The sequence below is a fragment of the Thermobia domestica genome, chromosome 6 (assembly GCF_964235325.1).
Source record: "Thermobia domestica chromosome 6, izTheDome1.hap1.1, whole genome shotgun sequence".
Lineage (NCBI taxonomy): Eukaryota > Metazoa > Arthropoda > Insecta > Zygentoma > Lepismatidae > Thermobia > Thermobia domestica.
The window spans coordinates 95885700-95910451 of record NC_137459.1 but is presented as its reverse complement, the minus strand read 5'-3'; the positions used below and the strand labels follow the sequence as shown (position 1 = coordinate 95910451).

The following is a 24752-nucleotide window of genomic DNA, read 5'->3' as shown; positions in this document are numbered from 1 at the left end:
CCTTTTTGTATTGTGTTAATGACATGTTTAAATATTGTTTTGAAAAGAAATAGGTGACTTGTATGAACTTGATGCTGTTGGTGGGCGCCATCTTGATTGTGGTCTGCTATGCAGAAAAAAGATTTTGTGTACGCCGATGAAGAGACTTCACTTTCTCCACCATGTGTGGAGAACAAGACGAAGACAGAAAATAGGGATTTGCCGGTAAACCCAAGACCGGATTCTCCAGATACTGTGAAATATATTTATTTATCATCTTCTTCGGATGATGATACAGATATTGAGGAAGAAGAATTTCAACCAGGATCCCCATCGGTATTATCAAGAACGTGAAGATTTTGTACATTGGATTGTATGTGCGGAAATTTTAAAGTGGACTCAAAGTGCACTTTAAATGCTATTAAAGACTGGGAGACGAACAAAATTTTAATTTCTACTGGTTGCTTTGAAAGTGTGGAGAACCAAATGGCCGACGAATGTTTATTTATGAGTGAAGAAGAATTGGTGGAAAGAGCAATATCAAGTTTGATAGAAATAGAAATCGATGAACTGTTTTATACATATGCCAAATCACATATTATTGGTATATTACACAGGAGAAATGGTTTTATGAAATGCATTATGATCTCATTGAAGAAAGGGACAACAAATTTTTCACTGAAGTGATTGATATTTTTAGAACGAAAGATAGAAAGCATATGTGAAGTTAACTGCAGATGTAAAGTGAACGTTGTATTTGTGTAAATATTATAAAGACATACAAAAAGTGAAAAAAAAACGATTTAGACTTTAAACTTTTGACGAAGTATGTATGAATATTATGTTTTCCGAAAAAAACATGATTTGTGTATCATGTAGTGAAGAACATATTAGTGAAGTTTGTTTTAAAAACTATAAGTGCATACTTACGTTTTAATAATATTTTTTGTGAACAATGTTTACTGCATTTTGAACATCCTTGTTTATTTTTTCATGATATTGGAACTTTTGCTGTTATCCAATGACATAACTCTTATTGATTTGTTTGAAGAACATCATAAACATCATAATGAAATTGCAAATATAAACTTTATACGCAAAGTGCGTGAACACTAAATTGGTTGATCCGTTTTTTTAGAACGTAAACATAAAATTTTAAAATGTGTTAAGGAATACATTATTGACATACAAGGTTTTAAGATTTGAAATCATGAATTTATTATTCGTGAATTTTGTTTAACGGCGTGTGATGATAAAATAAATTTGCATTGTTTAATAAAATTACTAGTAGAATACAGTGTACTTCCGTTGTCAAAAACAAATTAAACATTAAACTTACACGGATTAACTTTGATTGAATTATAATATTTTCATTTAACTATGTTAAATTTGTATATTATTATTATTATTATTATTATATTGTATTACATAAACGTAACCTTATATATGAACTTTATAAATAACATTTAACATTGTATTGTAAAGGTGCAGAAAAAACACTTTGGGTTAAAAATATTTTTGCAGTAACTAATATTTTTTTTAATTTGGAAAATAAAATTTTTTATAATATTGAGTGTATTGTATGCAAACACGAAATAATAATAATTATTATTATGTGTAATGATTGATAATAACATTAAGTTTTTTCTTATTATTATACTTTTATTGTATTGTAATGTGATGAAAATATAAAGAAATAAACTTTTGCATTATAATATTTTTTCTTGTTTTTTACAAAATTGTTAATGAAATAAATAATTCGAAAAAAAATTTTAGAATGTTTGAAAGTAACATATGTTTGATATTTATTTTCTTTTGCATTTACTTATATTATTTGCAGATTAGTTTTGTTTCACATGTTTGCATTACTTTAATTTTTGTAATATTATTTTACGTTTTAAGAAAATATTAAAAGATAAATACCAATAATAAAATACATACCAAAGTATTACAACTTAATATATATTGCTTTAGAGCAGAATAAAAGTTTAAAACTTAAATAATTTATTTGTGAACTAATAAAGGAGAAATGTTTTGAAAATCCTTATTATCTATATTTTCCTAATAAATTAGTCGAACACTTTGTGTGAACGTGTTAAAAATTCCAAAGAAAACTCTGCTTATGTATTCTAACGTTTCTTTGGAAACTCGTAGTTGAAAAGTGTGATTCTACGAATAATTATTTCTTGTTTTTTCAAGAAACACGCTTTGTAGAAAATTTCTGCACAATTTGTTTTACTACGTAAACTATTTATTTTTTAACCTGTCGTATTATTAACAGACTCGTTTTCTACCAAAACTCCATATTTATTTATTTAACTTCTCGTAATTTTTACGGATTGATTTTAATTTTTTTGTTGGTTCGTATGCCAAAGCATACTTGTAAATATGTTTCAAAAATATTAAAATGTGCGAACCAATAAAAAATGATTCGAAAATATTAAAACATGTGTGAACTTAGAAAAATATGTATCAACATTAATTGTGTTTTAGATATAGAATAAAATTTTACTTTGTTTTTGATGTTATTATACTTTAAAAAACAACAATATACATACATACATACTTGTATAATGAAAAGTAAAACACATGTTGCAATTTGAAGCTCTGGTTAACAATGGAAGCTGTGTTCACCAATAAAAGTAAATACTAACTTTTAACACGCAATCGCAATCGTTAAAAGTTTATGCGCATGCGCAGATTTATTTTTGTATACACAGGCACATTACTTAAATAGTATAGTATGTGTGAAGATGTGTAGTAGACGGGTATATCATTCCGAGTATATTTCGTCACGAGAGAAAGAACTGAAAACTGCTAATAAGAAGAAAGTTATATTTTGTAGATGATGATAATATTTGTGAAGTGAAATTATTATATTCTAATGAAGAACATTGTAATTCGTTTAGAAGATTTTATCGAAATGATGATGAAATACAATTTGAAAAAGTGTATCCTAATACGCATATTGAAATTCATGATTTAGATATTGTGAACCGTAAGTGCAGTCGATTTAAAGAAAGTGACTTGTGCATAAAAAACTATTTGAAAATTATAAACTGTATGAACCACTACTTTGTTGTGCTTGTTTATTAGGAATATCCTATGAACGCGTTCATTTATGTTTATTATCATATAATAATCGATTACAACGTGCTGTGTGGGAATTTGTAATTAATAAGAAAACTCGTGACATAGTGTTTGAACTGTACTTGAAGAAACATTGCTTAGACGATAATTACAGACGAAACAAAACACTTTTAAATATATTTAATTTATCATATGAATCACTGACATTTCTAGATTCTTATACTCTCGATTTAGTGGAACTGTTTTTAAAAAAGACAAAAATGCCTACAGGAAACATACCATGTGTGTATAATTGTAGTTCTTTCTTTGTGACAGAACAGTGCGTGTTGGAATGTATTTAAGATGGAAGCCAGAATATGAACTTTTATGTGTTGGATGTTTTCAAAATTCCCATATTTTAGATGAACATGAATGTATTACTGTGGACTATGAAATGTTGTGCTATAATGCATGGCGTGTTATGGTACGAATGGATACTTTTGATGAACTGTATGAAATCTTTTCATTATATCATGATTTTGAAATAGATGATTGGAGTTTTACTTATGCATTATATAATATTTTATTAAACAAAAATTATCTCGATTTAATCACAGAGCTTTTCTTAGAAAAAGAGTTTATTTATAATTTTTAATTTGTTTGATGTGCTAGTGAAATAAGTAAACGAAGTGAATGTTATACAATGTAAATACAATAAATTTTCTATTGTAGAATACTTATTATAATTTGAAACATAGAAAATTTTTAGTATGATAAATTTGTTTACATTTACCTGAATTTAAAATTAAAATAGAATATAACATTACGTATTTATTTATATTATATAATTTCCAACAATTTTATTTATAACATTTGTAATCACTTTTAAATTGTGAAAAATAAAAATATTATTTCGATAAAAGTATTTTTGTTGTTTTTATTTGTTTTTTAAATTACAAATAGTTTGTAATCTTTTACGCAAACTTATTGTATGGTAAGTAAACCATAAAATGAAATAGCATAAGCAAAGAGAAAAAATATAAGAAAGAATGAAATAATCATGTTTGAAATACATATACAGAAAAAAACGTTTGAAAGGAAATTAACAGTATGAAAAATTAGAAAAGAATTAATATTTAGTTTATTTTGGTAATTTTAAAATTAAATTATATCTTATATTTGTACTTGAGTATGGTACAGCGAGTTTTTCTTTAGTACAGTTATATTTTTATAGGATTGCAGCGTAGCTGTTCTGAGCTTGCTTAGCAAGAGATCCGTGAAAAATAATTTAAATACATACAAACTAATAATGAAAAAATAACAGTTTTTAAAAAAAGTTTACGGGAAATTATACCATGTACGTTATTGGCTATTGCTAACGATACTTCCGTTAAGAGTTTATTTTGATATTCCCCTAAAAGTGTAATAGTAGTGAAAGAAAGATTTCTTACTAAACATGTACTACAAATGCAATAGGTTATAAAGTTGAAACCGTATACTACAAAGTAATATAAACACTGAGAAAATTGTATTCAAAACATGCACATAGGTACATATAAAATTAGTAATACACATAATATTGTATAGTGAAAAGCAATATAAAAATTGTGAAATTGCAAACGTGAGGTGCAAACACTTACACAATTAGCAATGAGCTTTTAATGAAGCGATCAAAGAAAATAGCTGCCTTAAAAAGTTATAATAGAAAACATCAAGTTGAAACTTTTATATATATATACAATTAAGTATATTCAAAACAAAATAGCTATTTTAAAAAGTGTAAACTTGCACACACGAAGTGCAAAAACTTACACAATTAACAACGAGCTTCTAATGAAGCGATAAAATAATATAAATATCTTAAAAAGTGTAAAATACAAAACAACAAATGCAAACACTTACATAATTAACAACGAACTTCTAATGAAGCGATCAAGAAAATAATGAAAAGTTAAAAGAGAAAACATCAAGTGGAAACACTTACATACATACATACATATACAATTGAGTAATAGAAGTACTGAAAAGAAATTGAACAAGTACACATGTATATACAAATTTAGTAATACGAAAACTTAAATTAGAAAGTTTTTAATACGTTTACCCATATTTAGAAACGAGCTTCTCTTTAGTATACTTACATTTTTCATAGGATTGCAGCGTAGCTGTTTTGAGTTTGCGTAGCAAGTGATCCGTTAAAATAAGTTGCTACGAATAATTTATTAAGAGCTTTAATATTACGATCACAGATTGTTGAGAGCTTTTAACAAAGTTTTGTTAAGTTTACACTCATTGAGAGTTTAAAGATTCCTATGGAAGCAAATTATTTATAAGATCACTGCAATTTTAATATGATCACATTTTAGAATTTTCAGAATGTAATTCCTCTGAGCTTCCTATGCAAGCGATCCATTAAAAATTAAGAATATGCTATGCAATCGATTTAACGCTTATACAATAACTAAAAATAAAAAAAAGTATACTGGAAATCAAAATAATTACTTTAAAACTATATCAAATAATATAGTAATATGAATACTGACAAAAGTATATTTAAAACATGCACACAGGTATATACACAATTAGTAATACATATACTAGTGTATACTGAAAAGCATTATAACAGTGTAACACTGCAAACATTAATTGTTGACACATACATACATACATGTACAATATTAGCATACTGAAAAACAATATAAATACCTTAAAGTTATAATAGAACACAACAAATGCAAACACGTATAGAAAAATCAATGAAATTCTAACGAAGCGATCAAAAAAATAATCACATTGTAAGTGATTTTACGACTTTTCATAGAAAAGGAGAATATAAAAGAAATATTAAAAATATAACAAGATTACATTAACTGTGAACATTTACTTTAGTATAATGAAAAAACAGAGTAGCTACTTTTAAAAATAGTTAGAAAGTTTTAATATGATTATACTTTAACATGTGTTGTTTTTTAGAAAAAGAAGAAGATAAAAAACTTTATATTATTTGATGAATTACAGTTTATATGTGTTTTCTTAAGAAAAAATAAATATTACGATGATCACACTCTATGAGTGTTCTGTTAAGAAAAATAAGCAGAACTTCCACAGGAAGCGACTTATTTACAAGTTCACAGCGTAGCTGTTCTTACGAGTTTGAAGTGTTATAACATATTGTGTAACGATGCGGAATGTTCATGAAATTAGTTTGTGTTTATTACAACATACTTGTTACATTTCGTAATATTACTGTTACTAATTAAAAATATTTTTATGGTTTTTGAAACACCTCAGTACGAGACTTCAAACTAAATGTATTTGTGTACGAGATTAAGTTTTGAAAGTAAAAATTTTGCGCATCAAACTGCAACACATCCTATACAACTAGGAGTGTTAAAGTAAAGCTGTTTATCGTTATACTCTGTGTTGTTATTACAGTTATTTTAAAACACCAATTTTGTTACGAAGTTACAATTATTGCAAATTACTCGTACATCTAACAATAAACTTTCAAGTATACCTTTGGTGATCTTTAAAGTTACAACTCTTTGGAAGTTACATTTACCAAACGTGTACATGAATTGCCGATAAACTCTTATGTTTATCTTCGGTAAAGTTCGGCAATTTTCGGAAACATTCGTGTGGTACATTTACCAAACGTGTACAGGAATTGTTGATAAATACTTGTGATTATCTTCGGTAAAGTTCGGCAATCTTCGGAAACATTCGTGTGAAATTCTTGGAATTTCCAATTATTTGTGTTCATAATAAGACACTAACTTGTTTGTGAGCTTCCTATGGAAGCGATTTATTTACAAGTTCAAAACGTAGTTTCTCATTATGAGTTTCTAATGAAGCAAACGAATAAAATAATCCCAACTATGTTGCTGCAAGAGTATTATTGAAAATAATACGAAATAATAAAAATAAGAATTATTTACAAGTTTACAGCAATTTTAATATGATCACACTCTATGAGTGTTCTGTTAAGAAAAATAAGGTGAGCTTCTGATGAAGCGAATTATTTACAAGTTCGAAACGCAGTTTCTCTTTATGAGTTTCTATAGAAAAAATCCAATAAATAAGCTGAGCGTGCTTAGCAAGCGATCCGTAAGAAAATAATTTAAATAGATACGATGGAATAATTTAAAAGACAATGTAAGTATTCTTACGATTTTTTCATAGAAAAGGAGAATATAAAAATAAATATTAAATATATATATATATATATATATATATATATATATATATATATAATAACTGTTACCCAATAACTATTTATTTAATTTTAAATAACGAAGTGTTCATTGTATAGTATAGTCTTACCGTTAATGTATATTAAATAAAAATATAAACATTTAACTATGTTTATTAACTTGTTTCTTTTTTACACGTATACGTATTCTTATATTAAAAATATTTACTCTTTTACTCGTGTATATAACATATAAAACGTCCAGTACCTTAATTGCAAATATGTAATGTTATACATTCTGGTTAATATAAAATAATCTTATTAAAAACCTTACCAGTTATAGTATATATCAGTGATGCAAAGTAAACCCATTAAAAGTCACTAAAGTGACCGCCATGTTTTTTTACTCGTGTATATAACATATAAAACGTCCAGTACCTTAATTTACTCTTTTACTCGTGTATATAACACATAAAACGTCCAGTACCTTAATTGCAAATATGTAATGTTATACATTCCGGTTAATATAAAATAATCTTATTATAAACCTTACCAGTTATAGTATATATCAGTGATGCAAAGTAAACCCATTAAAAGTCACTAAAGTGACCGCCATGTTTGTTTTTAAACGACGCCATCTGTGCACACAGCATTTACATTGGTGTGTATAAGAATGTGCGTGTGTGTGCATACACCATAGCAAGTTACCGAGTGTTGTTTGTTTTTATAACCGTCAATACCCCGCGCAGTTTCCGGGCGGTAATATTTTACGCGTCCCGCCTCGAAAAAACCATTTTCCGGGCGCCAATACCACGCGGCGCGCACCGGTAGCGGTAAAAAGGCGCGAAAATGGTGTTTATTTTGGTAATATCATTCATTTTATACATTAGTGTAAAAATATATCCTTCAATAAACATATTTCCAAAGTTTCAAAAAAATCGATGCCATATTGATTATGCAAGTTGATTAAAATTTTATTTTAAAGTTACATTGTTCTAACTTGTATAATAGTATTTGTTAGGTCTTAAGCTTCAAGAAAATATCTTTCTTTTCTTTCTACGACCAATAGTTTACCGTGAAAAGCAAAAAATGTAATGTGATCACCCTCCTTTTTTCGACGCCAATGACACCTTGGAAAATATTTTTCAATTTCATCGTGTAAGGTGTCATTCTATATTGTTTTTGACCTAAAAAATCTATATCTGTAGTCTGTTTTGTCCGTACGTCGTCAGTTTAGAAGTTATGGCCATTTTAAATACATTATGCGGGAAAATCTTTCTTTCTTCCATCAGCACCATCTATTCAGCCAACATTGTCAGTACTCTGTTGGGCTTTCTTCATCTACCTTCGTAAGTAACCGCATGTTGTTACTTTTGCAAACGGCAATGACTCATACGTTTACCGGCAAAAATATTCTGTCGCTTCCCGCGTTGCCTAAAGAAGTTTTTTTCCCCACCATATTTTTTTCGTATACAGTTCCCATAAGTGCCTTCGAACATGCAAGAGGACAGTCTGAATTAGGTAAGTCACAACTTTTTAAAATATGTATAATCTATAAATTTCTTGTGCTTTGCTTTAGTAATCATAACCGTATAATGTAGCATTACATAGACATATATGATACTCAAAACCTAATTTTCCTTTTTCAAATAGTGCAAATACCTTTATATTAACGCTAAATAGCCAAAAATGATCATTGAAAAACATCTACATATCCTTCATTCTTAGTTTACTCTCAATAAGCCGCCCACATATTCATATTCTGCATACGCCACTGCTCTCAACAAACAAACCAATCCTTTCGTTAATAATTCATATTATCCATTTGATTTTCGTTTTTAAAAATATATCTTAAAATTCATTCTCAGTTTACCAAAAATCGTAGAATATGGCCTCCAAACAAGTTTTATTCCCCCCTACCCTTTTTTCCTTGCATTGGAATGCCATAAATCTAACCGTTTCAGCTCTCATTCAACTCAGCTCAAAGCACACGTAACAATCCTACCCATTCAATAAACTTCGGTCGCTTTCTCTTTCTCTCACACTCACCAATACAAGTATACATTGTGTCCCCCTCTTTCTTTTCTTTCAAAGTGCAAGAACTACCAAGACAAGCTATTTCCCCTCTCCGTCGTTTCCAATAACCCCTCTGCGACGTCGAGCGTTCTTTAAACCGAATTTTTTTTCTCTCTCTCTCTTAGCTTCCATATTCGTTTCAAAACGGAGGTAATCCGTTTCCTTACAGCTTTCATTCACTCATTTTAAACTATCTTCTACACCTAGTAAACAAGCATATATATATATATATATATATATATATATATATATATATATATATATATATATATATATATATATACCTCTCTCTGTTAACTCACACACAAGTGTTTATTTTACCAAGTATTTCTCTGTTTGTCCAGGAAATACAGTCATTTCCGCTTCTTCCCACTTTTCATTCTTAATTTATTGGTAGGCCAATCTCAATGTCTTTTGGTAATCAGTTAGTGGTAAAGTTATTTTTAATGATAATTTAATTTTGGTTATAGAAACCTGAGGATCATTGTTTCGTTTACAAAAGCTTTTCAATGACTTGTATCCTTAGCCAGTTGGATTTAGTTTATACTTTGTATTTCTATTTCTGCGAGATTCATTTTAATATTGTGTTCCCATTTGCGTTTATGTGCTGACTTTTACTAGTTAAAATTTTCAAAGTATTTCCTTTCTAGCTACATAACATATTCATTGGAGTCTTCTAGAGTTGATGTCCTAATAATTTTACTATTTACCGTTTTTGGTTCAAATATATATGTTTAACTAATACTACAGTAGCCTTGGGTAGTATACTTGCTAATGCTGAAATCATTTAAAATTAGTATAGAAAACAAAGAGTGAAAAATATGAATTGAGTTTCTTTTTATAAGATATGATTCAAATCAATCCATTAAAATACAACATGCACAGCAAATTAAACACTGGAGGGAATATGCAAATAATCCCTAAATAGGGGCCAAAATTGACAATTATAAAGTGAAAATAAACAATAAAAACCTATGCAAAAATCCCATGGAAATCAGGTTTTATCTAACACAAATTTAAAGCCTGACACCCTTACATTTTTTACTATTCCCCCCAAAAAATTTCACGGAACGAAAATCAAAGAATGACTATATCCAAACAAATAATCATTTTTAGCTACCAAACTGAATATTGGACTTAGAAACAAGTTGGTCAGGTGCTATATCTGTGCCAATGGACTATATCTTCAGAAACTTTAGCAATACGCAATTACAAAGCTTCAAGAGTGTTTTTCAAGGGGAAAAAGTAAAATGTATATAAGGACAAATAAAAATATTTTAAAAACGGATAGGAGAGAAGAGGTGGGTTTTATTCATCATTTTTTGTTAATAATATTATTTTGATTGCATATAGTTTACGAAAAAATTGTCTTTTTTCTTCATATTAGTATAAAAGGAAAACGCGGAAGAAAAGCAAGGGATAGGAAGAAGGAGATAAGCACAATTGTAAAAACAGTCGGGCGAAGATTATAAAACGTAAAAGAATTATTTTCCAGGTCTGTCAAATGGCGGAATATTTAAATAATAATAATAATAACTTTATTTTCAGTGCTGTGAACAGCTCATTGGCAAAAATACAGCACTATGTTAGGACTATTATACAATCATTTAAAACAGACCAGAAAATGTGTGATATAGAATGAATATTAGTAGGTTAAGACCCTTGTCAGAAATTTAATATATTCACATTACAAGATTAAAGCTGATTATAAAATAAGATTAAAATAGATACAGTCAATATCATAAAATACTATTAACAGAACTATGGAAATTAAAGTTTCATTTAACTATCGTTAAAATAATGAGTCAACTTTGCTTAAAATTTCGTATCTTCTATGTAAAAGATCCTGGTTACCTATTGTCACATGTCCACATAAAATATTGGTTATTTGAATAAAATGTTATAAATAAATAATCTAAAGATATATAATAATAATAAAATGAAGGCCCTTGTCGTGAAGTTAAAACAAATTAATCTTTGGAAAAAATATAATTAAATAAAATAATTGCTCTATTGTTTCTCCCAATAAATGTTCATTTTAAACTGTTATATGACACTGTCATTCTTCTCAATATTTCGCGTTTTGAATTTAGTGCTACCAATGTTGACTGACTTCTTACACTATAACACGGCACTCTTATTCCTATATTTTCCAAGCAGTAATCGCTACTATATTTATTATCCAATACCATTTGAATAAAGTATTTATCCATAAAATTTCTTCTTTCTGCTAGAGATTGAAGTCCCCAATAAGTTAACCAATATTCATACTCGTGTGAATAGTAGTCCTTTTTCATTTTATAACATAGTAGTCGTATAAAACATTTCTGTACTGCTTCAAGTTTGTTAATAAGTATATTAGACAAGCTGTTCCAAACGACTGAACCAAATTCAAGTTTGGATCTAACAAGTGTCTTATATAAGTACACATAAGAACTACCATTTAAAAAATCAGGCCATTGATTAAAGATAAAACCTATGGTTTTTCTCGTTGATTGCACTAAATCATTTATGTGATTACTAAATTTCAATTGTCTGTCATAAGTAATACCAAGATCTTTAATTTGCTCTACTTTGTTTATTCTTACTCCATGAATATTATATTTACTGACAAAGTATTGAGTTTTATTAGTAAATGTCATATATCTAGTTTTTCCAGAGTTAATAGTTAATAAATTATTCTCGCACCAATGGTTTACTGCATCTAAGTCTTTCTGCAGAAGATAATTATCATACTCATTATTAACCATTCTAAAGAGCTTTTTGTCGTCTGCGTATAATAGTATTTTTGAATACCTTACTTTTCCTGGTAGGTCATTGATGAATAGAGAAAAAAGAAGCGGACCCAGGGGAGACCCTTGAGGTATTCCCTTCCCTATATGACCTTGAGTAGATGTTACCTTGCCAATTTTTACCTTAAAAGTTCTATTTGATAAGTAACTTTCAAACCATTTAATATAAGACGGTGATAGGCCAATGTTTGATAATTTATTCAGAAGTAATTTATGATCAATAGAGTCAAAGGCCTTTGACATATCAATATATATAACATCAAGCTGTAAATTACTTTTTAGTGCAAAGTACGTAAAATCTGTAAAATGAATGAGATTCGTTGCAATCGATCTACCTTTATAAAAACCATGTTGCGTATCACTTAAAACATTCTTTACATTAAAATATAAATGTTGGTGTACGATTAATTCAAAAATCTTAGAGAATGCACTTACCAAACTAATAGGCCTATAATTTTTAACATCATATCTATCACCAGACTTGTATATTGGCACAACATTTATTTGTTTCCATTTTGAAGGAAATACTCCAGTCTTTAACGATGTGTTACATATAATAGCTAAATTTGACGCTATTTCATTACTACAGGCTTTAATGATATAATATGGAATGTTATCAGGCCCAGGTGTAGTACTTCCCTTAATTTTACTGATTGTTTCAATTATTTCTTTTTGCGTGAAAGATGGAGTACAAATGGGTACATAATTATCATTTTCTGTCAGTTTCAGAACTTTACATTTTTTATTCTGGTTGGAATCAGAATTAAAAGAATTATGAAATACAACTTTAAAACATTCTGCTATATCTAAAATTTCTGACACTGATGTATTATTATATTTTATCTGTTTTGGCATTTGTTTGTTATGTGATTGCTTGAATGTTCTCCAGAAGTACAAACTGTCATTACAAATACTGTTCTCCAACGTTAAAAAGTAAAATTTTCTAGCCTCTAGATATTTCTTTTTGACCAACTTTCTTAAATCGGAGTACCTCTGATACCATATTTTATTATTTGATTGTTTGGCCTTTATAAAATGTTTTGTTTTCTTATTTATTAATGATTTAAGGTCTCTATTCATCCACGGGTCCTTATATGTCATATTATTATTATACAGTTTCTTTGGTACATGGGAATCGAAAACTTCATATATTTTGTCATACAAATTTTCAGACATTTTATCTACATTGTTGGTAGGATCATTAATTTGATTTATTTTCTTTATTCCGTAATAAACCTGCAAGAAATCAGCTTTTTTGAAGTCATAATTACTGGTCTGTTTTGTATTCTTTTTTGAGCTATTGTTTCTTATAGTATTCCATGAATATACAAATGGTGGGTGGAAACGATCGATTTTAGTTAATGGTTCAACATTAAAATTAATTGTACTATTTTCTATATTCGTCAGCAACAAGTCAAGTACTCTATCTTTATTTACGGCATCATAGGACTTACTTAGCTGGTTTAATTGGAGAAGGTTGCTTAATTCTATTACCTTTTCTGCTTTTTTCTTAGCATAAAAATTGCTAGCTGTTACAGTCCCTGTTTTCCAGTCAATTCCTCCAGCATTAAAATCACCTAATATTATAAAATTACTTTTTATTGTCAATAAGTAGGAACACAACCAATCACAGTAGTCTATAAAATTCTTTAACGGTAGTGTAGGTGGAAAATAGTGCAAACATAGTAAAAGTGGTTTATTGTCAGGGATTAAAATTTTTAATATTATTACGTCCAACCTATCGTCAGGAACTTGTATCATTGTATACGAGTATTTATTGTTTATTAAAATCATACACCCACCTCCCTTAGATTTGTTTTCTAGTGTCAGGTTCCTATCTTTCCTAATGATATTGTACTTATTTGATAATTGTACGAAATGTGCATTTGTTTCCTTTAGCCATGTTTCTGTAATACAATAGATATCGTAATCTTCACAATTTACTTCGTCCGTGAAAGACCGTTCTTTTGTATTAATACCATTTACATTTTGATAAAATAAGTGCAAGGTACTCATATTTGGTTTAAGCTACAAAGAAAGACAATTTTATTTACCTGACTTTTCTTCCTTTTCGCTCAATTCATTTTCAGTTTCTTCTACAACTATTTCACTTTTTAGGCGACCCATAAACCTAGTAAACAATACACCATCTGGCCACACATATGTATTACATACAGTATCAAGCTGATTTCCTTGTACACTTACATAAAATGAAGAGTAACTATTATGTTTGGTTTTTAATTTTACGCACTTTCCAACTTCAATATTTACACTTTCTTTCACGAACTCACTATCATCACTACAAGAAACAGTTGAGTCAAACAGTGTAACGAATAAAGCGGACACACGAGAGGGTTTCTTATTGACCTTCAGCTTATCAGTGTTCATTTTTCCTTTCATTAAATTGGAACGATTTCTGTTAGGTAGACCTGACTCATGCATTTGGTTAATAATAATAATAATAATAATAATAATAATAATAATAATAATAATAATAATAATAATAATAATAATAATAATAAGAAAAATGAATATTTAAATAGCCGGAATGGTTAGCTGAATTCCAGTTCGCATTACCCAATGTTTATCCTTTATTCCTAAATTCTCTAATTTAATCAACGTTTTTCCAGAACTGGTTCCCATTAAAGCACTCGCCAGGATTCCCAATGCTTTTCGAAATGCAGTTGCGGGTCCTGATACTACGGATTTGCCAGATTAAGCTAGCTCCGTCATACGCTTAAAACAAGGTGCAAACTGACGCGCAATATACTATAAGTTTGAAATTCAATTAGAAGGGGCTGGTATTTTGCGTGCGCAAATGTTCTCCCTGTTCTCAGGTTCTGTCAAATATCAACTTTGGAATGCATTAAAGGACACAGTTACATGTACCCCGAAGATCCAATATTGGGTTGGTATTGCACGTGCAAAAGCGGAGCCGGAATTATTGGTTCCTGCGCACATGTTCCTAGTGTGTTGTGGTACATGGGTTAAGTTAGACATGTATCAAGTATTCGATATCCCAGCAACAGACTTCTATCTACGTTCCTTGATGCTGCAGAAAGCGACTTGCCCATTAATTTTGAAGGAGGCGAAGTTGAATGTTCCGGTTTTGAATGTATAGAGTTTGAACCTGACGACTACTTGTACGGCATCATCAAGACATGAGATCATGTAGCAAAGCGGGACAACCGGTTGCCCTAGTTTAACAAATATGCTGAGGGAAGAGTCATCGTTTCTTGCTTTCCACACACGTACCGGAAGGACAAAGTATTGAGTTTTATTAGTAAATGTCATATATCTAGTTTTTCCAGAGTTAATAGTTAATAAATTATTCTCGCACCAATGGTTTACTGCATCTAAGTCTTTCTGCAGAAGATAATTATCATACTCATTATTAACCATTCTAAAGAGCTTTTTGTCGTCTGCGTATAATAGTATTTTTGAATACCTTACTTTTCCTGGTAGGTCATTGATGAATAGAGAAAAAAGAAGCGGACCCAGGGGAGACCCTTGAGGTATTCCCTTCCCTATATGACCTTGAGTAGATGTTACCTTGCCAATTTTTACCTTAAAAGTTCTATTTGATAAGTAACTTTCAAACCATTTAATATAAGACGGTGATAGGCCAATGTTTGATAATTTATTCAGAAGTAATTTATGATCAATAGAGTCAAAGGCCTTTGACATATCAATATATATAACATCAAGCTGTAAATTACTTTTTAGTGCAAAGTACGTAAAATCTGTAAAATGAATGAGATTCGTTGCAATCGATCTACCTTTATAAAAACCATGTTGCGTATCACTTAAAACATTCTTTACATTAAAATATAAATGTTGGTGTACGATTAATTCAAAAATCTTAGAGAATGCACTTACCAAACTAATAGGCCTATAATTTTTAACATCATATCTATCACCAGACTTGTATATTGGCACAACATTTATTTGTTTCCATTTTGAAGGAAATACTCCAGTCTTTAACGATGTGTTACATATAATAGCTAAATTTGACGCTATTTCATTACTACAGGCTTTAATGATATAATATGGAATGTTATCAGGCCCAGGTGTAGTACTTCCCTTAATTTTACTGATTGTTTCAATTATTTCTTTTTGCGTGAAAGATGGAGTACAAATGGGTACATAATTATCATTTTCTGTCAGTTTCAGAACTTTACATTTTTTATTCTGGTTGGAATCAGAATTAAAAGAATTATGAAATACAACTTTAAAACATTCTGCTATATCTAAAATTTCTGACACTGATGTATTATTATATTTTATCTGTTTTGGCATTTGTTTGTTATGTGATTGCTTGAATGTTCTCCAGAAGTACAAACTGTCATTACAAATACTGTTCTCCAACGTTAAAAAGTAAAATTTTCTAGCCTCTAGATATTTCTTTTTGACCAACTTTCTTAAATCGGAGTACCTCTGATACCATATTTTATTATTTGATTGTTTGGCCTTTATAAAATGTTTTGTTTTCTTATTTATTAATGATTTAAGGTCTCTATTCATCCACGGGTCCTTATATGTCATATTATTATTATACAGTTTCTTTGGTACATGGGAATCGAAAACTTCATATATTTTGTCATACAAATTTTCAGACATTTTATCTACATTGTTGGTAGGATCATTAATTTGATTTATTTTCTTTATTCCGTAATAAACCTGCAAGAAATCAGCTTTTTTGAAGTCATAATTACTGGTCTGTTTTGTATTCTTTTTTGAGCTATTGTTTCTTATAGTATTCCATGAATATACAAATGGTGGGTGGAAACGATCGATTTTAGTTAATGGTTCAACATTAAAATTAATTGTACTATTTTCTATATTCGTCAGCAACAAGTCAAGTACTCTATCTTTATTTACGGCATCATAGGACTTACTTAGCTGGTTTAATTGGAGAAGGTTGCTTAATTCTATTACCTTTTCTGCTTTTTTCTTAGCATAAAAATTGCTAGCTGTTACAGTCCCTGTTTTCCAGTCAATTCCTCCAGCATTAAAATCACCTAATATTATAAAATTACTTTTTATTGTCAATAAGTAGGAACACAACCAATCACAGTAGTCTATAAAATTCTTTAACGGTAGTGTAGGTGGAAAATAGTGCAAACATAGTAAAAGTGGTTTATTGTCAGGGATTAAAATTTTTAATATTATTACGTCCAACCTATCGTCAGGAACTTGTATCATTGTATACGAGTATTTATTGTTTATTAAAATCATACACCCACCTCCCTTAGATTTGTTTTCTAGTGTCAGGTTCCTATCTTTCCTAATGATATTGTACTTATTTGATAATTGTACGAAATGTGCATTTGTTTCCTTTAGCCATGTTTCTGTAATACAATAGATATCGTAATCTTCACAATTTACTTCGTCCGTGAAAGACCGTTCTTTTGTATTAATACCATTTACATTTTGATAAAATAAGTGCAAGGTACTCATATTTGGTTTAAGCTACAAAGAAAGACAATTTTATTTACCTGACTTTTCTTCCTTTTCGCTCAATTCATTTTCAGTTTCTTCTACAACTATTTCACTTTTTAGGCGACCCATAAACCTAGTAAACAATACACCATCTGGCCACACATATGTATTACATACAGTATCAAGCTGATTTCCTTGTACACTTACATAAAATGAAGAGTAACTATTATGTTTGGTTTTTAATTTTACGCACTTTCCAACTTCAATATTTACACTTTCTTTCACGAACTCACTATCATCACTACAAGAAACAGTTGAGTCAAACAGTGTAACGAATAAAGCGGACACACGAGAGGGTTTCTTATTGACCTTCAGCTTATCAGTGTTCATTTTTCCTTTCATTAAATTGGAACGATTTCTGTTAGGTAGACCTGACTCATGCATTTGGTTAATAATAATAATAATAATAATAATAATAATAATAATAATAATAATAATAATAATAATAATAATAATAATAATAATAATAATAATAATAATAAGAAAAATGAATATTTAAATAGCCGGAATGGTTAGCTGAATTCCAGTTCGCATTACCCAATGTTTATCCTTTATTCCTAAATTCTCTAATTTAATCAACGTTTTTCCAAGTTCAGAAAGCATTTTAAACATCAATTGGGAATTATTTACAAGTGGTATTTTTAGCATTATTCTTCTTATAAGGTTTCTATAGAGTTTTTCCTGTAATTTCAGCAGGCAATCATTCTTAAATACCTGTCAAACTAATAACCTTCGCTGGGTCTTTCACAAAAAATAGATAAATAAACAAATTTGTAAGCTCATTCAGTAAATATACAATGTACCTTACCTTTGCATTCGCTCCACTCCTTATAGGACCAAAAGGGAAACTGAAAAAGAAAATCATAAAAAATGTGGTCGCTATAAAGGTTTCCAACCAACCAACCAACCTTAAAACATGATTTATCAAAGTCCAAATTATTTAAACACATTGTAATTAAAAGGAAAGAAACTGCATATTTAATAAAACACCCAAATGATATTCCCTATACTAATTTCTTTTTTTCTTTTTATTTTATTTTATACATTTGCAATTTTTTCTTTTCTTTTTTTACAGTTTTCGCTTCTTTAATCTTAGTTTCTCAAATGCTTCCACTCTTTTCACCGCAATTATTCAAATAGTTTAACATTGTTTGCACAATGATGTGTATGTCTTTACGATGTCATTACTGCTTGCATGCCGGTCTCATTCCACTTTTGCCAGAAGATCATTCACTTTTGCTGTGGTTGGTAGCCGACTGTGAAGAGTATCTTGGGTATCAAAATTTTCAGAACGAAAGCGACTGAACTGTCTTCTGGCTGTTGCTTTTGATAAGGTATCTTGCTCATAAGTAATACGGGTTTACGCAGCATTTGTGCTTTTATCGGAATACAATTGTAAAATGTGCTGTTTTGAAGGAAGTTACTTATCTTCATAGTGCAATACTTTACGTCTTTTATAAGAATTCAAACACTTTTCGCACGTCTACCAGCTTAAACTGTCAGCTATCAAATTGTGTTAGGCATGAGCCGCTGCACTCATAAACCCTGAGATTGAAACACTAACGTCATCTCTTCCCAAAGTCTCAATATATTTAGACTACTTGATATTAATGACCGTCCCCTAGCTCTGGAATTCAACTTCAACCCTTGGACGTTAGTAATTTATAGAAACCCTGTTGTAACGAGCTTTCATTATCCACTCCTTTATTGGAAGATATCAGTGTTGGAGAAAATTTGGAATGGTGTCAATGATCAAGGTATTACACTTCTTCCGTTTGGAAGTGTGATTTGTCTTGAAGTTTGCAAGGCGTGAAACAATATTGAAAACCCTATAAAATATCATAACTGCAATAATTTTTAAACAATCGTAAGAAAAAATGTCAAAATGATGCTTTACGGTGGAACTGCAGAATAAAACACAGAGGCGTATCAAGAAAAGATGCAAAAGTATGGGAAAAGTACGTAGAAGCACGAATTAGATGAACGAGTGCATTTTAAGTAAAATTGATTATAAATAGTCCCCTAACTCTGCCCCACTTGGTTGGTTAAGGTGGTAATGGGTCCTATATTTCTGGCTCAGTCTTGAAACACATTTGACGTAAGCATGTAATCAAAACAGTATATTGGTTAGAACAACGGATTGGATCGATTTTTGCAGCAAGTCTTGAATTCATAGTTATAGTTAGACTATAATGCGTATGACCTTCTGAAATAAATCTGCACTGAAGATTGGTCATTTCATAAAATACAGCTGTTGAAGTCACTAAAAATGGATTTTTATCGAAACAGCAGGGTATATGTAACAATTCTCTGTTAGTCTGTTGAGTGTTCCTTTTCTCAAGCTGCAGCAAGTTCCTGGTAAAAAAAAAGAAAGAAAAAAAGAAAAGAAGAAAATGTATAATATTAGTTTCCTAAGACGTTGAGATTCAATTTAAGTAAATGTTACACTTTTTGGGCCTTATACACGGTCGTTTTGAGGGTGATTAGTGCCATACTAAAGAGTTCGACTTAGGCCACGCCTCCATTGCATCCGAATGCGACTGCGAACGCGAATGCGAATGCGAACTGCGAATTCATGTGCCTCTACTACATCCGAAGTTTTGTAATGCGAATCAAGTTGCAATGTCTCTTTGTAACCTTCAATATGAAATATTTTTGCTTGAAAATTCGTACCTTAAAGTCTTGAGAGCCTAAATAACAATAATATCTATTAATTTCCTTTGTGTGCAAAATAAAGTGAATGTCGCTTCCGTTATTATTATGCTTCTCTGGTAACCGCTTTTTTCACTTTAAAATAAATTAACTAAATAAAAATAGTGGTTGCAAAATCAACCAACTTTCTAAGAACATTTTCTCCATGAGTAAAAAATCCGCTTTTGCTATTTCAAACATATTAGTCAATAATTACATGTATTCGTAAAATCATTATTTGAGGAACAAAGAAAAAATATAAATTGAATAAAAAGTTGCGGTTCGTGTATTAATTAAATCTTCATATTTTAGAGAGAAAACAAAGAAAATTATATATATATATATATATATATATATATATATATATCTTCCACTCCAAGTTCTTTACTTACATCTGCTCATAATTTGTTCACGACGTGTCGTTTGTGGTAATCTGGATGAGCTTGGATCCACACTGGAATTTTATCAAAAACACAATATATTAAAGCATCAATATCTATTTCCATTTTTATTTTTATTTTTACCTCAGCACCTCGCAACGTCTTCTGCTTTCACGCAAAGCAAACTTTCTTCTCTCACGTAGCGCTCAATTTCTCTGCAGACGACTATCCATTCGCACGAACATTCCCAGCATGTTGGGATCGTTCCCATTCGCAACTTTTCGTCGATTTTCGCAATTCGCAGGTCGAAACTAGTTGAGGCACTTCAATTTATTTACACGGGCTGGGAAATTCGCATACGCATTCGCAATCGCATTCGGAAGCAATGGAGGCGCGGCCTTAGGCCTCGCTTCCATTGGACCCGCATACGAATTTCCCACCACACAGTGTTGTAGTCTTGAAATTTTCAGAGTGTTCATGCTGTTCTGTGATCATCGATGATTGGTATAAAAGACATAGAAGGCATTTTTAATGAATAATGTACAACTCATGTATTAATTAATTGAATTAAAATATAAAGAATATACTACTGTTTTATAGTCTATAAGTATTTCATACTATTTTCCTGATGACATTCCAGACTTAAATCAATCCATTATTAACATAAATGGGTGTAGATATATTGTCAATTAGCTGACTCATTTCGAGAAGGAACAGAAAAAATCCCGCCCGATCTGCCAGAGGTAAGAAAAATCCAAATTTAACTCTTTAAAATCATTAAGTCATTTTTTCAATTAATAGGTTCTTATTGCTCAGTTACGTATTAATATTAGCATGAAATTGAAAATATTCATATCTCAATTTAAAAATATCGAACATGTTTGGTTTTCTTCAGTAGAGAACAAGGTTCTAAGTAATTGAAATATCACAGCCATCGACCTTCAAAACCGTTAGGATATTCTCTTAGAACAAAAATACGCCACTTTGCATCGATCACTTACACCACTCTCATCCTAAACCCAACAATTTTGGGCCTTATGCAGAGTCTTTCTGGCGCGTGATTAGTGACATACTAAAGAGTTAACTAACATAAGTTTCATGCAGTAGTCAGAACTTCAGTATGACTCGAATCATACAACAAAACGACTTTGCATAAGGCGGTTTATGTTTTGGGCTGGCGATATACTCACTCTATCATTGGAATAATGGCTCTGATTTTAGATAAATACATTTAAACAAAACAAAGGTAAGAAGTACTATACTCCTTGAAGCAATACTCCAATGACTAAACTTAAGCAGAGGGTATACGGCGCGTACCGCCGTGCCCCCTCGACTACAGCCCTGCCAGCACGTGTAAATAAATTGGAGTGCCTCCACTAGTTCCGACCAGCAAATTGCGAAAACCGACGAAAAGATGTATATGCGAACGATACCAACCTGCTGCTATTGTTCGTTCGAAATTGTGCGAAAGTCCTCTGCAGAGGAATTTGAGCGCTACGTGTGAAAAGAAAGTTTGTTTTGCGTGAAAGCAGATGACGTTTCGAGGTGCGGAGATAAAAAGAATAAAAATAAAGATGGTAATATATGTTAATGCTTTAATAAATTGTGTTTTTGATAAAGTTCCATTGTAGAAACAAGCTCATCCAGGTTACCACACGTCGTGAACAAATTATGGGCAGATGTAAGCAAGGAACTTGAAGTGGAAGGTATGTATATTTTTCTTGGTTTTGTGTTTAAAATATGAAGATTTAATTAATACACGAACCTCAACTTTTTATTCTAGCTGAAGCAATAAGTTAAATTCTCCCTCCTTATTTCTTGATGAAAATGTGTCATTTATCCACATTCATCTTCTTCCTTTTCTCAAGGTTTAAGGTACGAATTTTCAAGCAAAAATATTTCACATTGAAGCTTTGAAAGAGATATTGCAACTTTATTCGTATTCGCAAAACTTTGGATCTAGTTGAGGCACATGGATTCGCAGTTCGCATTATGTTTCCTCCACTAGTCAGCCTTTGGTATGATTCTAATCATACTCAAAACGATTCTGAATAAGTCTGATTGTTTCGCGATTCCCCTATTTTTAAACTGCAAATTTCTTGTTTCTTTTCTTGCTATCAGATGGTTTTCCTTTTAAATCAATAATCATAATCACTTTATATTATAGTTTCTGATAAAAGTTTCCTTCGTAGATTTGAGATTAAAGATATTCGTCGTCACAAAGAAGTTTGATTAAGGTTACCTGATATATTTAGTACTCTTGTAAATGTAGAGTGTGGTGAACGGTAGACACTGAAATTGGAATACACTACGGAGAATTGCACGTACCACGTGATTGAAACCAACCACTGGAAGAAGTGTCCTCGTTTGTGGCTGCTTCATGTCTTCTCCATCGTGGAGTAGATTTGGTCGTTCGACGGATTCAAGATGTGAGTAGACATGTGGATTGTGTGTGAGCACTCTTCTAGTATATATGGAAGTTTATAGTTGCAGATATAATTCTGCTCAAGGTCTCCTACTTCATTTAAAGGATGTGTGGTGTATAAGAAAGTGTTACGTTTTCTTGAAGGTGTAGCTGTTGCGCGTTAAACCACAATACTGTGTATCCATCAAGAATGTTGCTGTCATGCAATTATGTGCAACAAAAAGATGAAAGTAACGTGTCAGTTACGTGGAATCGATTTTCGGATCTGTTTGTTTGTGAACAGCAATTCATTCGGCGGTAGTAGGCAACTTAAAGAAATCAAATTCGAGATGCAATCATCCGTATAAATATAAATTTTTCACGTGCAGTATTTTGATTTTCCTTATGAGACTTGAAAGTACACGACGTAGCAAATAAAGTGATAGACATCTGGTGAAGGCATAGTGTCTTAGTTTTCAATGAGGACAGTAAAAGTTTACTTAAGCAAGTTTTGCACATATTAAAGAATACGTGAATTACATCATCTTGCGTTGATATATATTGGTGAATATTGTAACATCAAGATCATATAAAACCTGCTTGCTCGGATCAGTTTCTCGATTCGTTTGATACGAAAGCAATTTTGCGTGCAATTTTTTTTCTTTAATTACATCTACATGGAGAGGAGTAATCCAAAGTTTTTTTTTTTCTAATCAACCATAGAGGAGTAATCTGATACTCATAGAAGTTAGTTGTAATGTAACCGACGATATAAATGAGAATGAATATATGAATATGTAGAGTTGTCTTGTGTTGTTTGTTAGTGGTGCTATTGGATATTAGTGCATTTTCATTGGGTTCTGACACATGCTAAAAAACAAAACAAAACATAAAAATATATATATAATGAAAAAAGTGGGATATGAGTAATGACTGTATGTCAATATTCCGTAGCTTTTAATTGAAAACAGCATATATACTGATATTTTCGTGTATTTATTTTGTGTGTTAGGTAAAATTATAAAGCAACTGTCTTACATCTTGTTCCAATGTAATACTAAAACTATTCTATAGGCTACGTAACTAAATTGCAATATAGGTTTTCAACTTAGTCGCGATTGTGGACCTAACTTAGTGCAAGGGTGTATTATCTGAGCAAAAAGACAATGGTAATAATACACGACACATATTTGAAGAGTATAGTGACACGCTAGGAAAAAGTTGTATTAGTTTCTGTTCGAAAAGTGGGACCCCTGAGTCGAAGTTCGGAATATGTTTATTATTGAAGATTTAATGAACTGGAATTGTAAAATATGATAGGCTGTAATGTGGAAATTAATTCTAGCAGCACTTAAAATATATACAAAAATGTAATTGCAACAAACTCGAGCCACGGGTATAGAAACAAAATTGATAATTGGTACTTTTTTGCCAGTTAAATCAGGTCAACTTTCCATTAGTATGAGTGTTCGTGTCCTTACTGGTAATGAGACTACTTCCAATCAAGAGATCAATAGTGGTATTAGAGGCCCTGCGTAGCGTAGTCGCTAACGTTCTCGCTTACGGTGCGATCGGTCCCAGGTTAGATTCCCGGAGGGTGCACTCTTTCGAAAAAGTGTAAAAGGCTTTTATAGGCCAGCCATCTGGAATAAGGTTTTCCTTATTGA

At 30.6% G+C, this 24752-nt stretch overlaps 2 protein-coding genes across 5 annotated transcripts in view; one reads left to right on the top strand and one right to left on the bottom strand.

The window, feature by feature from the left end:
- The window catches only part of LOC145687243 (uncharacterized), a 74881-nt gene extending 60385 nt beyond the window's left edge, over nt 1–14496 (bottom strand). Inside the window, exons 1-3 of the mRNA XM_081760717.1 lie at nt 14163–14496; nt 13603–13685; nt 12544–12855 (exon numbers count right to left, since the gene is read on the bottom strand). Coding sequence (XP_081616843.1) covers nt 12544–12855; nt 13603–13685; nt 14163–14496 — 729 coding nt within the window. The remainder of the gene's footprint in view (nt 1–12543; nt 12856–13602; nt 13686–14162) is intronic.
- An 8459-nt stretch (nt 14497–22955) lies between these two features.
- Nucleotides 22956–24752, top strand: part of LOC145688104 (uncharacterized) — a 114317-nt gene continuing 112520 nt past the window's right edge. Inside the window, exon 1 of one of the 4 annotated variants that reach the window (XM_081761848.1) lies at nt 22956–23110. In XM_081761848.1, the coding sequence (XP_081617974.1) occupies nt 23062–23110 (49 nt within the window). In that variant the 5' untranslated portion in view covers nt 22956–23061. Of the gene's footprint in view, nt 23192–23281; nt 23337–24752 lie in introns of those variants that run through there. The other 3 variants (XM_081761851.1, XM_081761850.1, XM_081761849.1) reach the window with 3 other exon arrangements.